This window comes from Ruditapes philippinarum, unplaced genomic scaffold, assembly GCF_026571515.1.
Source record: "Ruditapes philippinarum isolate M1 unplaced genomic scaffold, ASM2657151v2 ctg775_1_1_1_1, whole genome shotgun sequence".
In the NCBI taxonomy this organism is placed as follows: domain Eukaryota; kingdom Metazoa; phylum Mollusca; class Bivalvia; order Venerida; family Veneridae; genus Ruditapes; species Ruditapes philippinarum.
In genome coordinates this window covers 86,187-100,146 of record NW_026864634.1, presented here as the reverse complement: position 1 = coordinate 100,146, position 13,960 = coordinate 86,187, and the positions used below count along the sequence as shown (strand labels likewise).

General features: G+C 30.3%; 2 protein-coding genes across 2 annotated transcripts in view; both read left to right on the top strand.

The window, feature by feature from the left end:
• The window catches only part of LOC132726341 (uncharacterized), a 35,836-nt gene that overhangs the window by 2,945 nt on the left and 18,931 nt on the right, over positions 1-13,960 (top strand). Inside the window, exons 6-19 of the mRNA XM_060711652.1 lie at positions 674-820; positions 5,547-5,647; positions 5,925-6,008; positions 6,604-6,691; positions 7,088-7,225; positions 8,314-8,466; positions 8,763-8,839; positions 9,718-9,798; positions 10,108-10,195; positions 10,538-10,675; positions 11,144-11,296; positions 11,648-11,727; positions 12,486-12,572; positions 12,976-13,065. Of these exons, the coding sequence (XP_060567635.1) occupies positions 674-820; positions 5,547-5,647; positions 5,925-6,008; positions 6,604-6,691; positions 7,088-7,225; positions 8,314-8,466; positions 8,763-8,839; positions 9,718-9,798; positions 10,108-10,195; positions 10,538-10,675; positions 11,144-11,296; positions 11,648-11,727; positions 12,486-12,572; positions 12,976-13,065 (1,505 nt within the window). The remainder of the gene's footprint in view (positions 1-673; positions 821-5,546; positions 5,648-5,924; positions 6,009-6,603; positions 6,692-7,087; positions 7,226-8,313; positions 8,467-8,762; positions 8,840-9,717; positions 9,799-10,107; positions 10,196-10,537; positions 10,676-11,143; positions 11,297-11,647; positions 11,728-12,485; positions 12,573-12,975; positions 13,066-13,960) is intronic.
• Positions 854-3,597, top strand: LOC132726336 (uncharacterized). The gene is made up of 5 exons (XM_060711648.1): positions 854-869; positions 1,260-1,360; positions 1,994-2,071; positions 2,572-2,626; positions 3,443-3,597. The coding sequence occupies exons 1-5, from the start codon at positions 854-856 to the stop codon at positions 3,595-3,597; spliced, it is 405 nt and encodes a 134-aa protein (XP_060567631.1).

Below are 13,960 nucleotides of genomic sequence, written 5' to 3'. Positions count from 1 at the left end.
ATTGCTTAATTGTACTTGGAGTATCGGGTGTTAATGAATAAACAATTTGGTTGACTACATGTAAAAATGCAAAAATAGTTAAGATATGGTGAGAATACTACATGGTGCATTGTTCACAAGCGCAGTTAAATAATTGATTGGATATAACATTTCATCTTTCATTGTTTTTGTTTATTAAAGCCAGTCAATTGTCAAAGTTTTGCACTTTTCTGCAGTTTCTACTTAGTTCCCATTACAAGTTTTCTTTTCCTTGATTTAGCCTATGAAATAAGACAACGAAGTTTGAATTTATAATATCTGACAATGGCATTTGAAATTGCTTTTATGTTAAATTACAGTTTTAAGCATCGTCAAATGGCACCATAAAGAAACAGCCTAAACTAATCTATCAAAGGCGTATTACAATACCTAATTAAGAACATAATGAAGTATGATAAGGTGCAAGATGAGTGTCAGCAATTGTTGTAAAGTGCTTTCAAATACTTGTTGTGTCATGACCTTTATTTTATATATTTAGCATTTAATTAAGCAGTATGAACTTACATATACTCGATGTCGACATCTTTCATTGGTGAATGCAATGTAGTCCTTCATCTTAAACGCAATTGACATACGATGGATATGAAAACATTTTGTGAGTTATTACCAAATAACACTATTTTTCACTGAACAGGATCTTTATATTTCGGTGGCAAGATGGCTCATGAGTTAAAATCTAAACTTGAATTAGTGATCCATGGTGACAAGTCATTGAGTCTTAATCTGGATGGGAAACCGATGAATATCAACTATGACAAGAGTGCTGTTTATGAAGAAACCGGTGAGAATTTAATATCACTTAATTGTCTTCAAAATGCAAGATGTTGAAAGTTTTTGCATACCTTATTTTGCAAATCGTTGTCTATACTTTCCTACGCCTGTTATGTAAATTATAATAATACAAAAAAAACATTCAATGTTAAAAAATTAAAGAAGTCCTAACAATATAATGACAATAACGTCAGTGTGCCAAAGGGAAATTTATTGTATGATTGAAATAAAAATATTTTCAATTTATTCCAGGATCAAATTGAATTAAGAAAAATTCAGAAAACACAAATAATACATTGTAAAAAAAACAAATTTTGTACAAAATTTAATACATAAGCACACGATTTTGTCATTTTTGCATAGACTAATTCACCGTCACTTCTAGGTAATATCAAATCAGCATAATTTGATAAATTGCTGTAAAGGTGTTTTAAATGATCTAATTGTAGAATATGGAAATGACTATCACGATGATGATGATAGTAAGTATAAAGACGATGAAACATGTCCCGAATGCAAGGATGATGGAATAAGATGCGGATTTGGAGAGGTAAAGTCGCTGTTTAATTAACAAATGATCATTGCATAATTCTATCATCTCACTTGGTTGGCAACTATAAACAAAATATTAGTGTTACATCTAAATCTCGTCTAATTCCAGTGTTATTTCATTGGTTTTAAATACAGCAACTATTCAGATCTTCATTTCATATGTATGAAGCTCAATAGTGGAGCATCTGACTTTATCTAGGGGTCTCTGGTTAAATCTTCGGGCGAGGAGAAATTTCCCTGTGGCAATTGATCTTCTACGTTTAGTCTTTGGGTCATTTGAATTTCAATTCTGATTCATAAATCTGTTGGTATAAGAAGTCAGTTATTTCAAGGTGCTTCGTAATGAATGGTTATTTATCCAAGGAAAACCGGTTGAATGGCTCGACCGTCAAAATATGAACGAAAGTGTGTTGAGATTGGCGTAAAAACCAGGCAAATGTTGAGCGCACATCGTAGTTGCGTACAAACAATGGCGAATTCCGCCTGTCCTTTTAAAATATATTTCATTGTATTATTGAGTGTACAATCACATTTTTGTAGGTATAACAGTTGTATTAGTAAATTTCTTTTTACCTGCCGTGAATAGCAGCCCGTCGTTTAAATAATACGCACTGCGGATATACTTTTTCAGATATTTTGTATCGAAGCAATGAGGTGTGTTACAGAAAATGGATATTGTCCTTTACCAGACTGTGGCAGTTCACAAAAGGTATGTTATTACAATTTTGACAATTTTTAATGTCTGTTTTTGCAACTATATTATTTCAATACATTTTTACTTTGTCACCAATTGTAAATTGATATTTACCGGAAATGAATACGGCTACATTATCTATTCATTCGCTTGCTTTAAACATATTTTATTTAGAATATTTGTACAAATGTAAGTAACAACATAACAATAATTATAGATTATATTCTCTTAATTTCTGGCTGATCGTTTTTACATTGACCAATTGCTTATGTTTCTTTACCTTCTTTTTTTAAAAATTGGGTTTAAATTTATAAAATTTTAGGGAAACACTGATTCTTTTTAATTTTTTTCGGGGAAGTTTTTTCTGTTTTTAAAATTATTTGATTTTCTTTCTAAATCATACAGATCAAAAGGATTATCTAATTATCAACCTAATGTCAGAATATTGGGTGTTTCGTAGAAATAATGGTTGCAGTAGTAATTCTGTCATGAGATATTGCCTTTTGTTTTTTAAGGTTTGCTACATTGATGGTGGCTTCCAATGCGCACCGTCCTGTCTTTATGCAAAATGTAAGTAAATAATACTAAAGTCTAACTCATGACAAACAGTATCTTTTTACTAACGCAACAATAAGAGCCATATATGATTTTATCATTACGTTTGAAAGCACGACATTTTTACAGTTTATGAAAAATAAACGATAATAACATATTATTGTCGCCCTTGTTAAAGGTAGCTTGCTCGATAATTAACTTTGTATTGACAATATATTTTTTATGTCAACAAAGGTACATTGTGGGGAGAAATAGATTTTGCTTTCAATTTTGAAATGAAATAATTGCATACCATACCTTATTATTACCATACATTTTTTTCATGTTATCATATTATATACATATGTGCATCTCTATTTTGCATTGCTGTTTTTGTATGTTGACTTAAAGTGAAACCTACACTGTAAAGGTCATATGGCGATTTTCTAGCTTTACTGTTGGAGGAAGGCCTTAGTTGCCCTTTCTGAAAAGCGAATACCTGAGTGGAACTACCGTATTTCAATCAGCTAGTCAGATAGCTTCATAACATGAAATATTCCAGAGTCATTGAACTCACAGCGGTAAAGAGTAAGTGATTTAAAATTAGCGACCTCGACCATTCGGCAAAGGTGTACCCCTTCTCATTTAGCATTTGCGGTCCCGATAAAGTGTTCGTTAGTATTTCGTCTTACGTGCTTAGAGCTTTAGGTACGGCATTGACATTGTAAAGTGCACGATAAAGACAACGTAAAGAAACCTGCATGATGAAAGCACCTTATGTACCACCAGTACTGTCCATAAACATGATTCTGTTTTTCTCTATTTTAGTATTAATAATATGATTTTTTACAGTTATAATATCTATGGATGGCAATTTCTTTGACATTGTCGGAAGAAATTACGAAAATTACAATAGCGTTAAGAATACTCTGACACAACAGCTGGCTGCAGCACTTGGAGTAGAACAAAATGATATCATTGAGACTTATCTGTGGAATGGTAAATAAACTTTCTGATATGTTTAGATTTAAGAATTTTGTTGAACATATTTAGATAGTTAAGTATTGTTCACAAAACAATTATACTATTGATCACGGTGTAGAAGAATGATTTTTCCGTGTGTTGTTTTTTCCCACATGCGTTTTTCCTTTGCATCGTGGCTAAATAGATTTAACCAAAACCCAGTTTGTTTTCCAAAGATAAGCGCATAAATAAAAATAAAAAAACAACTAAAAATATTTTTTTTCATACATGCATATAAAAATTTTGGACGATATTTTTTACGTAGACACAAACAAAAACTTTAAAAAAAAATTAAAAATTTTTCAATTTTTATTTAACATTTTCAATAAATTTTAGTTTTTTGCATTTTTAAATTTTGCTATAAAAAAAGTTTCTTCCTTGATGCCCAGAAACCCTTCGTCGTCGTTTTTGTTTTAAACCCAAAAAAAGGGAGGTGCCTTTTTTAATCCATGGTCCCCAAAAAAGGGGCCCCTTTTGGGATTTTTTAAATTTTATTAATTAAAATTGTTTTTTAAAAAAATTTTCCCCTTTTGGCAAAAAAAAGAAATAAAAAAAAAACCTTACTTGTAAAACCGGATCTTTTCCAATAAAAAATTTACCACCCATTTGGAGGTGTGTTTTCTTTTGCCAAAAATGATTTGGCCCAATATTGATTTGGGAAAGTTTTTTGAAATAGACAATTTTTAATTTTTTCCCAAAACCCCTTTTATTTTTTTATTTCATTTTTAAATTTTTCTTTGGGTATGCTTTTTACATGCTTATGTAACATCTTTTTATTGGTCAATATGTTCCCTAAAAGATAAAAATTTCACCCTTTTAAAAGAAATTTGTAGGTTTAGATAACAAAGGGAAAACGTTTAAAGAGTTAACCCGAAAAAACCTTTTATAATTTCACTAAAACGGGGATTTTTAAAAAATTTTCCGGGGGGCAAGTTTGGCGCATGATTTTAAAAATTTTAAGCTTGAATTAGTGATCCATGGTGATAAATCATTGAATCTTAATCTGGATGGTAAACTGATGAATATCAACTATGACAAGAGTGCTGTTTATGAGGAAACTGGTGAGAATTTAATATCACTTAATTGTTTATCAATGACTTTAGAAATATTGGAGTTAGCAATATTGAACTATAAGAAGTATAAGATTAGTAATATTGCATTGAATTTAACAGCATTGAATTAAGTGACATTGAACTGCCAAGATATACATAGTAAGACATTACATAACTTTGAAATTAACAAAGGGGGCAATGTTTGTCTGAGGTTATTAATCTTCTTCTTATTGTTTGTTTGTTGGGTTTTTATCAAACTTCATTTTGATAATTCATATCTCCAATGTATTGGAAGAAACAGGGTCTTTTCCAATTGCAATATCTCATAAATGGTTATTTGCCGATGTTTGCAAATCCATTGTATATAGTTTTTCAGTAATATAAGTGAAATATAAATAGGTCTATTGTCAACAAATTCAAAACAAGCCTAGAAATGAAATTGAGTTTTAAGAAACTAGATGACTGATCTCAATTCAATATTAGGATCTTATTAAATATAGAATATAAAAATATGAAGATCACATTGACAGAAAAATCAATTCAACCTTATTTATTTCAAATGGAATAGAAAGTAGTTGCTGACTTTTATTTCAAAGAAGGGGCATTATGAACATTTCTCTTAGCCTAAAAAGAGTATATTTGTAGAAACTCACTTAAAACATAAACTGCCTGCATCACGAAGAATGATGCAACGTCTTTGTCAAGATTGGACTTTGAAGAGGTGACAACAAATTGTTCAACATCAGCAAGCTAAAATTATCCATTTGCTTATTAGAGATCCGCTTTACCAAATGTAAGCGTTTATTCATATACTTAAGTAAAGATGTAATAAATTTATGAAGCCGTTCAAATTTCACTAATTTAAAAAATATTTTTTGTAGAATATGGAGATGAAAGTTATGATGATGATGATAGTCAGTATAAAGACGATGAACCATGTCCTGAATGCAGGGATGATGGAATAAGATGCGGAATGGGCGAGGTAAAGTCTTTGCTTTATATAAAAGATGACCATTCCTTACATAGATATAATAGATACAATATTTCAACAAACATGTTACATATCTGTACAAATCTAATATATCGATGTAAATGATTACCTTACGAATTTTGTTGTTAAAGATTTTTAACTGAATGAATATTCCTTCAAAAGGTGCACCGTTTTATTGCTATTTTTTATCTTATTTACAATGAGTTCTACAAAACTTATATTAAGTCGACTAGTTCAAATCGTTCAATTAAACTGTTTTATTTTTCAGGTGTTTTGCATAGAATCGGGTGAATGTGTTAAAACAGATGGTAGTTGCATTGATGAACCGCAAGAATGCCCTTATGATGGCGAGGTATTTGTACATTAAATATCTCTATACTCTGTGGTTGTAATTGATGTGTAATTATAAAGTTTTAGAAAATGCATATACATGTTTATCAATTGAGTCAAAAGTTGGACAGTATATTCTAAATTCATATAACTTTGATTGTCAAATACAGTTTCTTAGCAGACAAAAATTATTTGATACAAGGACATATGTTACATTAAACATAGATGAAATTACATCATAACTGCAAAGACGTGAGATTTTATTATTGTAAATAAATTTTAAATAAATCGTTTTGGTCTTCAAAAATGAAAAAATGTTTTTTTGATGCCGTAATTTTAAAAATTTCGCCCTGAAGGAAAAAACGCCGGGGTATTAAAAAAGATAACAAAAAATGGCAAATGAAAAAATTAAAAAAAACACTTTAATTTTTATGTTTTATTTGCTTTATTTCCCCTTTCATACATGGAAAATCTTTATGTGCGGGTTTGCAAATGGAAATTTTGTTTTACAGCTTTGAAATTTTCTTTTCATTGAAAAACGTTAAAAAATTTGGGTTTAAAATTTTTTAAAAAGGGTTACATATTTATTTTCTTTATTTATTTTGTTACCCTACAAGGTACCCTGCAATGATGGGTATGGTGGATTTACATGTAAGCCATTCACGGAATGTGAAGATAATGTTAACACTATTCAAACAGCCGAATGTGAGTCTCATTTCGTTTTGCATTTTCTTATTACGTATATATACTATATGTTAAGGATTGCCAACCGTATATGACCTCCCTCTGCATGAAATTAAGTTTAAGAATTTGTAAGAAGTATTATGTTTTTTTAAGACAATAACTATAATTTTACTCTTTTGCATGAATTGCTGTTATAGAATATGCAATAATGATAATTATGATAATTAGAATGAAAGCAATAATGAATGTTCAAAGATAATTTAATGAATTCATAATTGAAAATAATACATGCTGTATTAGATTTTTATTGAAAATATGAGTACAGTTTTAATGCATTTTCTATGTGACTTATGAAAAGAAAAATTTAAGCAAGCCAAAACTAAATTTTATTGCTGTGTTTGTTTTTATTCATTTCAGTTTCCTTAACACTGCACGGCAACTTTGATGAAGTAATAGGTTTGAACAAAGGAAAGGCAATACAAGAGCTACAAATTACCTTACAAGCAAAATTTGGTACACCACCTGGTGTGCTGACAGTCATGGACGTAAAGAATGGTAAAATATTTGTTGTTTTCGAACCCTTGAAATATATTACACTGGCTATTTTGACTAATAAGTATGGGAAAACACCTCTTTTGACAGTTATGTTAGATACGAGGGGTTATCCAAAAATTCGTGGACGTTCTTTGTTGCGTAAAATATATTTGAGATATTAATTGAAATTCTTACACTGCTCAGAAGAAACAAATAAACACGGAAAAATTCATGTGAGTAGCTTCTAACATTACAACAATATTTAATTTTACATAGACACATGTCGGCGACAGCGGCGCACTCCAACGTTACGCAGTGAATGACGGTTACTGCTTCTCAAAGTAATGTCCATCACTAAATTTTTTATGCCACTTTAACACTAATGATCGTGAAATGTTCTTTCTCTGTTCGTCTGCTGAATTTTATTAAATGTTTTTGTAGGTGTCATTTCCAAATTACAACAAAAAATATGATTGTTTATGACCGTGCAATTTTCTAATTACCGCGTGTCCGTCATTTTCCCGTTGTAAGCAATAAAGGCGTCTGGCGTTTCTAGGAATATCAACAAAATAAACGGAAATATTGTCCATTCTTTTAAAAAATTACTTAAATGACATCATAGAAGAAGCATGCGCCGGGTGCAGTGTATGTGCTTATTTAAAAGCAATATAAAATCATTATTTATTGACACAATGAACTGTTCCTTTCAAAATGTGTTGATAATATTCTTCAATGTATGCTGATAAATTTTCATTACAATACACGTTGACGTTCAAGAGATTTTAAAAAGTCCACGAATTTTTGGAGAACCCCTCGTATATTCACATAAAAATGATTTGTACTTTATCTAGCAACTTCAATTTACCTTTTTGTCATATGAACTCACTAAATAGTTTGATACAATAACTTGCAAGGGTCGGGTATTAATTAACTCAAGTTTTGTTAATGCAATAGTAAATATCTTAAGACCAAAGAATCAAGTTTTAATAAAGCGTTAATTAGTTTATAATGTGTTTGAATGTTATACGTTTGTTTTATTTTCAAAACCATATAACATACCCTTACAATTTTTCTGACCTGTTTAGCATATGATTTTATTTTTGATACAGGGTCGATTGTGGTAAGCATTGAAATATATGCTTCAGTTGAGGAGATTAAAGACTTTATTAGAAAATTGGAATTGTTTGTTAATAACAAGGAAACTGTCGAGTTATTAGGACATGATCTACCAGTGGAAACATTCGAGATCCTAAATGAACACGGTATGTTAGTTACAAAGTAGAAAAAAAAAGTGTTTAAATAGAAATAACAAAAATATTTGCATACTTTAGATGAAAATAATTCTACATGTTTTGAGGTATTGAGGATACAGCAAATTTTAAGTATATTAAAGTAAATTTTGTGTGTTTGTCTTTTTCCTTATTAGTGTTATTCTTATTATTATTCTTAAGAAGATTATTTAATGCTTTTGGTTTGCTGAAATATGAGAACAAAAATTAACAATGAAGGCCGACATTTTTTGAACGCAATTAAAATATTAATGTCTTTTTACTTTAAGGTATCCATGACAAAGAAGGAGATGATAATGGTCACGGAGGTGATGGCTATAGTGGAGTCTCGTGTACGAATGGCCTGGTAAAATATTATTCTTACCAAAACGCTATATCCCTCTAAGAAAGTAAAGAGAGTTGTATCAAATGTTCCTAGATATAAATTCTGAAGTCATAATTTTATTCAGATGTTAGTATTGGAATGCTTAAAAAGCAAACAAGAAACATGTAAATATTGCTAATCATTTAAACACACGATCTGCAACAATAACAGCATAGAAGCTTACTTACTGCTATGTCAAAATATGTTGAAATCAGACACCTTTAAATATGTTTCAAAAATGGAATTTAAGAGATTATGAGACAAAATTTAAATTTTTTGTTTGCTATTGGAAATCTTCATATTTAAAACCATATTGTTGTCATTGACATAATTTTTTTTTATTTAGACTCAATATCGTGTCATTTAACTCAGGGATACTTCAACTTTTAACCCATTCAAATTGGTGTCATTGTTAATAATGTCTAAAGTTAGAACTGACAAATTAGATTGTTGACTTTCCTTGAGGCTTGTCGTTATATTAACTTTGAAAAAGATGTATGAAGTAACAGTGGGGAACAACACGTCAAACACTGGGGATGTTTTTCAAAAACTTAATAGTAAAGTTGCATTTCATCTTTGAATTAATTTCATCCATCACCATTGAAACACTTTCTTATTTCGAAGCAATGAAACTGTGTAACATGTCGAAAATAAAATTAAAAACCGTTTGAAGCATTTATCTAAAGTGAAGACATCTATTGTAATAACTCAATGGCATCTCCCTATTTCAAAATTTATTAGTCATAGTGTGTATATTGATTAATTCTTTCAAAGTTCCGCATTGTATGTCTTGTTTTTTTCTCTATCTTAAATGAATTATGTATTTTTTATACAATTGGGAAATGATTTATACTTATTAGGTATTTTGCATCGAGACTGGGGAATGTGTATCTCCGGACGGCGAATGTGTTGATGATAATCAATGTGAAAACCCAGTGGAGGTATGTTAATAAATTATGTTATTGATATAAGACCATTTAAGAATGATTAAATATAATGTAGTCATATTCCATATGTTGTTAGACGCAACAGACATTGGTTTTATATGAAAATTTTGACAATATGATTTGAAAATGTCATGGAGGAATTTTTATAAACTTTCTTTGATTAAATACTAAATTATTTTAGTTAAACTTTCTTTGATTAAATACTAAATTATTTTAGTTAACAGTTTTGCATTGAATTGAATGTTGCCAATCTAGAGTTGTCTAATGCTAGAATCTAATTATTGTTATTTATTACCTTGTAAGGTGCCCTGTAATGATGGATTTGGGGGATTTACTTGTAAACCATACACGGAATGTGAAGATAACACTTTCACTACTGCAACAACTGAAGGTGAATGTCATTTCGTTAGTCTAACATTTGTCGCACATGAATTGATGACTTCTATATTTTGAAGACTCTAGTTATACATTAAACATGCATGGTGTAGATTCTTGTGTTCACACTTAATTTATTGTGATGTTTTTTTGCTATGATAGAACATGATATAATTATTCATGTGGTTTAGTTGAAACTTTTATAGATAAAAATAATGGAAAAGCAAAGTACATTCATAAGAACTTCAAGAACAAAAACACACAAATGTAAATGCATAGCCAAAGTTATATTTTCCAAAACTCAAATTCAAGCATGCCTAATATGAAGATAATTTGTGTTTATTTTCATTCATTTCAGTTTCATTAACACTGCAAGGCAACTTTGATGAAGTAATAGGGCAAAATAAAGAAAATGCAATAAAAGAACTGCAAATTTTCTTACCAGCGAAATTTGGTACAGCACCTGGTGTGCTGACAGTTATGGACGTAATGAGCGGTATAATATATTTGCTGTTTTGGTTGTTGTAGATAAATTTAATCACTGTTTAAAATTGTTGTTTATTTGAACAAATTTCTCTCGTAAATGTATTTACGTTGTGAAATTGAAAGTTTAAAGAAATACTGATTTCTTGTCAGATTAATCGTAACTTAGTTATGACCATTATATCCAGTTAAGAAATAGTTTAGACTTAAATTATTAGACATTAGCTTAATTTATTACTCCTATTTATTAATAGGCTCAAATGTCAGTGAACTAACAAGATTTCTTTAATTTGTTGTTAGGCGACGCTTCAGCTATTCACATTTTTACGTCTCATACAGGAAATATATTTAAGAGAAAAGAAAGATTTGATAAGGGTATGGAACTTGCCAAAATCCAGTGGTGCTAATTATTAATCATGGAATCTATCATTCACTAACAAGTGTGTTGTCTTGTGAAGTATTTGATTTTCTTTTGAAATAGGATCGATTGTGGTAATCATGGAAATCCATGCTGCAATTGAGGAGATTAAAGAAGTAATAAGAAAATTGGAATTGTTAGTTAATAACAAGGAATCTGTTGAATTATCAGGACATGTCCTTGCGGTGGAATCATTTGAGATCCTAAAAGATCACGGTATGTAAGATAAAATTTCATCATTTTTTACGCCTGAAGACCTTTGGTATAGCGCTGTCTGTCTGTCCGCTCTCTCTAGTGATAAGAGATTGGAGCCATCTAACCTAACTGTAAACAGAATAAAAGAGACCAATAGAGTTAATTCCATAACAATGGAATAAGAGGGCATTAAACAATAAAATATAATAACAAAAGTAATAAGACCCATCCCTTTCTGTTGTCTATTCGTCTGTCTATCCGTAGACAATTGGTTTCTGTACCATAATTAATTTGAAGGGTTGCTGTGATTGTGTTTATGTTTCACTTGTATGTACACATCCACAAGCTTTCCAGTTTGAGTTTTGTTTTCAGATGAAACGAACGGTGGAAACGGAGGCCATTCTGATAAAGATGACGATGATGAAAGATCAATCACTTGTGAAGCTAACCAGGTAAATCAATTGATTTTAGACACTAGATAACAAGAAACTTTTAAACCTTCATTAATTCTAATTTATGAAATAAACATGTGCTTGTCGGAGAATGCTTTATTGCCAAAATTATTTATACCATTATTAAGATATAAAAGGACACGGTACGCAATACGATGACGTAAGAGCTGTGTTCTCAAATAGCTGCCTTGTTGGATATTTTATGGCATATGGTTAAAATGATTCAGAATTAATGTTTTTCTATGATACTTTATAATTGATGTAATGATTTTAAATATTTATCAATATCACAAAAGAAAGTTTGTCTCGTTAAGTTCCATCTATGACATTTGAATTGATTTAAATATGAATATCATATGATGAAAACCATTGTTTATATTACAATCAGCTATGTGATTATGTGAATAATATTTATGAAAAGTATACCGCACTTTGCTTTATAACAAAATGGGAAGATTTCTGCGGGTAATTACGCTGCTTATAAATGAGCATAAAAGAGCAGGATTAAAATGTAAAATATATTGAGAACACGTTCGGCAGTCTGTATAATGCGCATTCAGTTGTATACAGTTGTATGTGTTCGCGGTAATATACGCCTCTGAATTTTAGCGGAACGATGAAAAGATATTAATATATTTTTAATACAAATAGAAACAAAATTTAACGCGGTGCTAGCTGGCTGCATTACTATTTTCTTAATGATTATCAACTTCAATGCTTTTATTATTTTTTGGTACAAGAATTCTGTATATTTCTAGTTGTTCTGCTTTGAGACACGTACATGTGTGAGTGAAAACGAATGTTCTGAGAAACCTAAGCCGCTTCTCTGTTCCGAAGTAGATGAGGTATTCTTATTCCTAAACATGTGTGTGATTTGTATGAATAACAATTGTTATTACACATTGTTACATAGGCATGGGCCTAAATGTTTTTACCTTTTTTTACCTATGTCATTATGTATTAGCTTAGTTGAACTGTGTTTTTCAATAATACACTTTGAGAACAACCTATTCGTTATACTAGTACATTGCTCATATGTGGTTTTTCTGTTTCTTTTATATAATTGTTATTTTTTAAATTTCATTTTAGCGTCGAAATGGAAGAAATTTACTTTTAAACCTTTTTATCGAAGCAGTTAAATTTGGTTGCCTGTTTATACATGAAATAATGCATACAATCTTATCCAAAGTAGTTGAACACCAGATTAATTTAGGCAAAACAATAATCTCTCTGTGATTTGTTTTCCAGATATTTTGTCCTGGTAAAGACCTTTGTGTACCTAAGACTGGTGATTTATCATTGTGCATGCCTAACAGTAATGAATGTAATGAGACACATGTAAGTGAATTAAAAGTTTCCGTTTTTATTTGATTTTCATAACTTTGTTGAAAAACTACTAAAATACATTTTTATTGACCGTTAATTTTCATTATATATTTTGATTAAGCTGTAATAGCTTTTCATAAATATATTATACAAGGAATGATCTAAAAATGCCCGCAATTGGACCATAATTTATATGATATCAATTAAAAGTACTTGGTTACATATTATTTGTTGATAAGTTTAAGAATTTACATGGAAATTCTGCGCGTTACTTATTTAACCCATTACTTCATGAGCATTTTGTGGGAAATGGCTGTTTTCATTGAAAAGTCTCCCATTTCAAGTTCAAATTGCTATAAAACTATAAAAACTGCTTCTATACTTATTAAACTTGGCACAAATATTGACTAGACCATTGCCTTTGTAACAACATGCTCAGTCAATTTCATGTTACCGTGAAAACAAGGGGATTCTCAAAATTGCCAAAAATCACTTTTCTGCGTTGATTTTTTGTCCATCAAAACTGATTTCAAAGTGCTGCAACTTCTCAATGGATTGAGATAGAGTCGTTAGTTACACGTTACATTATGATCGAACTGGAATCATTTTTAGCCTCTCAAAAGTCCAAAATTTTCGTGACGATTAAGGGCTGCCGACCCCTTCAAACCCCTAAACAGAATTGGGCACATCCCCCTTCTAGCCACCTCTATAATGTATCTTTTGGATAGGGGGCGGCGCCGATAAACTGGTTAAACAACATTTCTCGAACAATAACAAGTATTGGGGGCCTAAATAAGGCATTTTTTCACCATTTAAGGCATCAAAAAGGGGGATGAAAAAGGCGTTAAAATATGATAAACAAGATCAACAAGGAAAGGCGAAACATTATTTTACAGTTTAGCTGAAA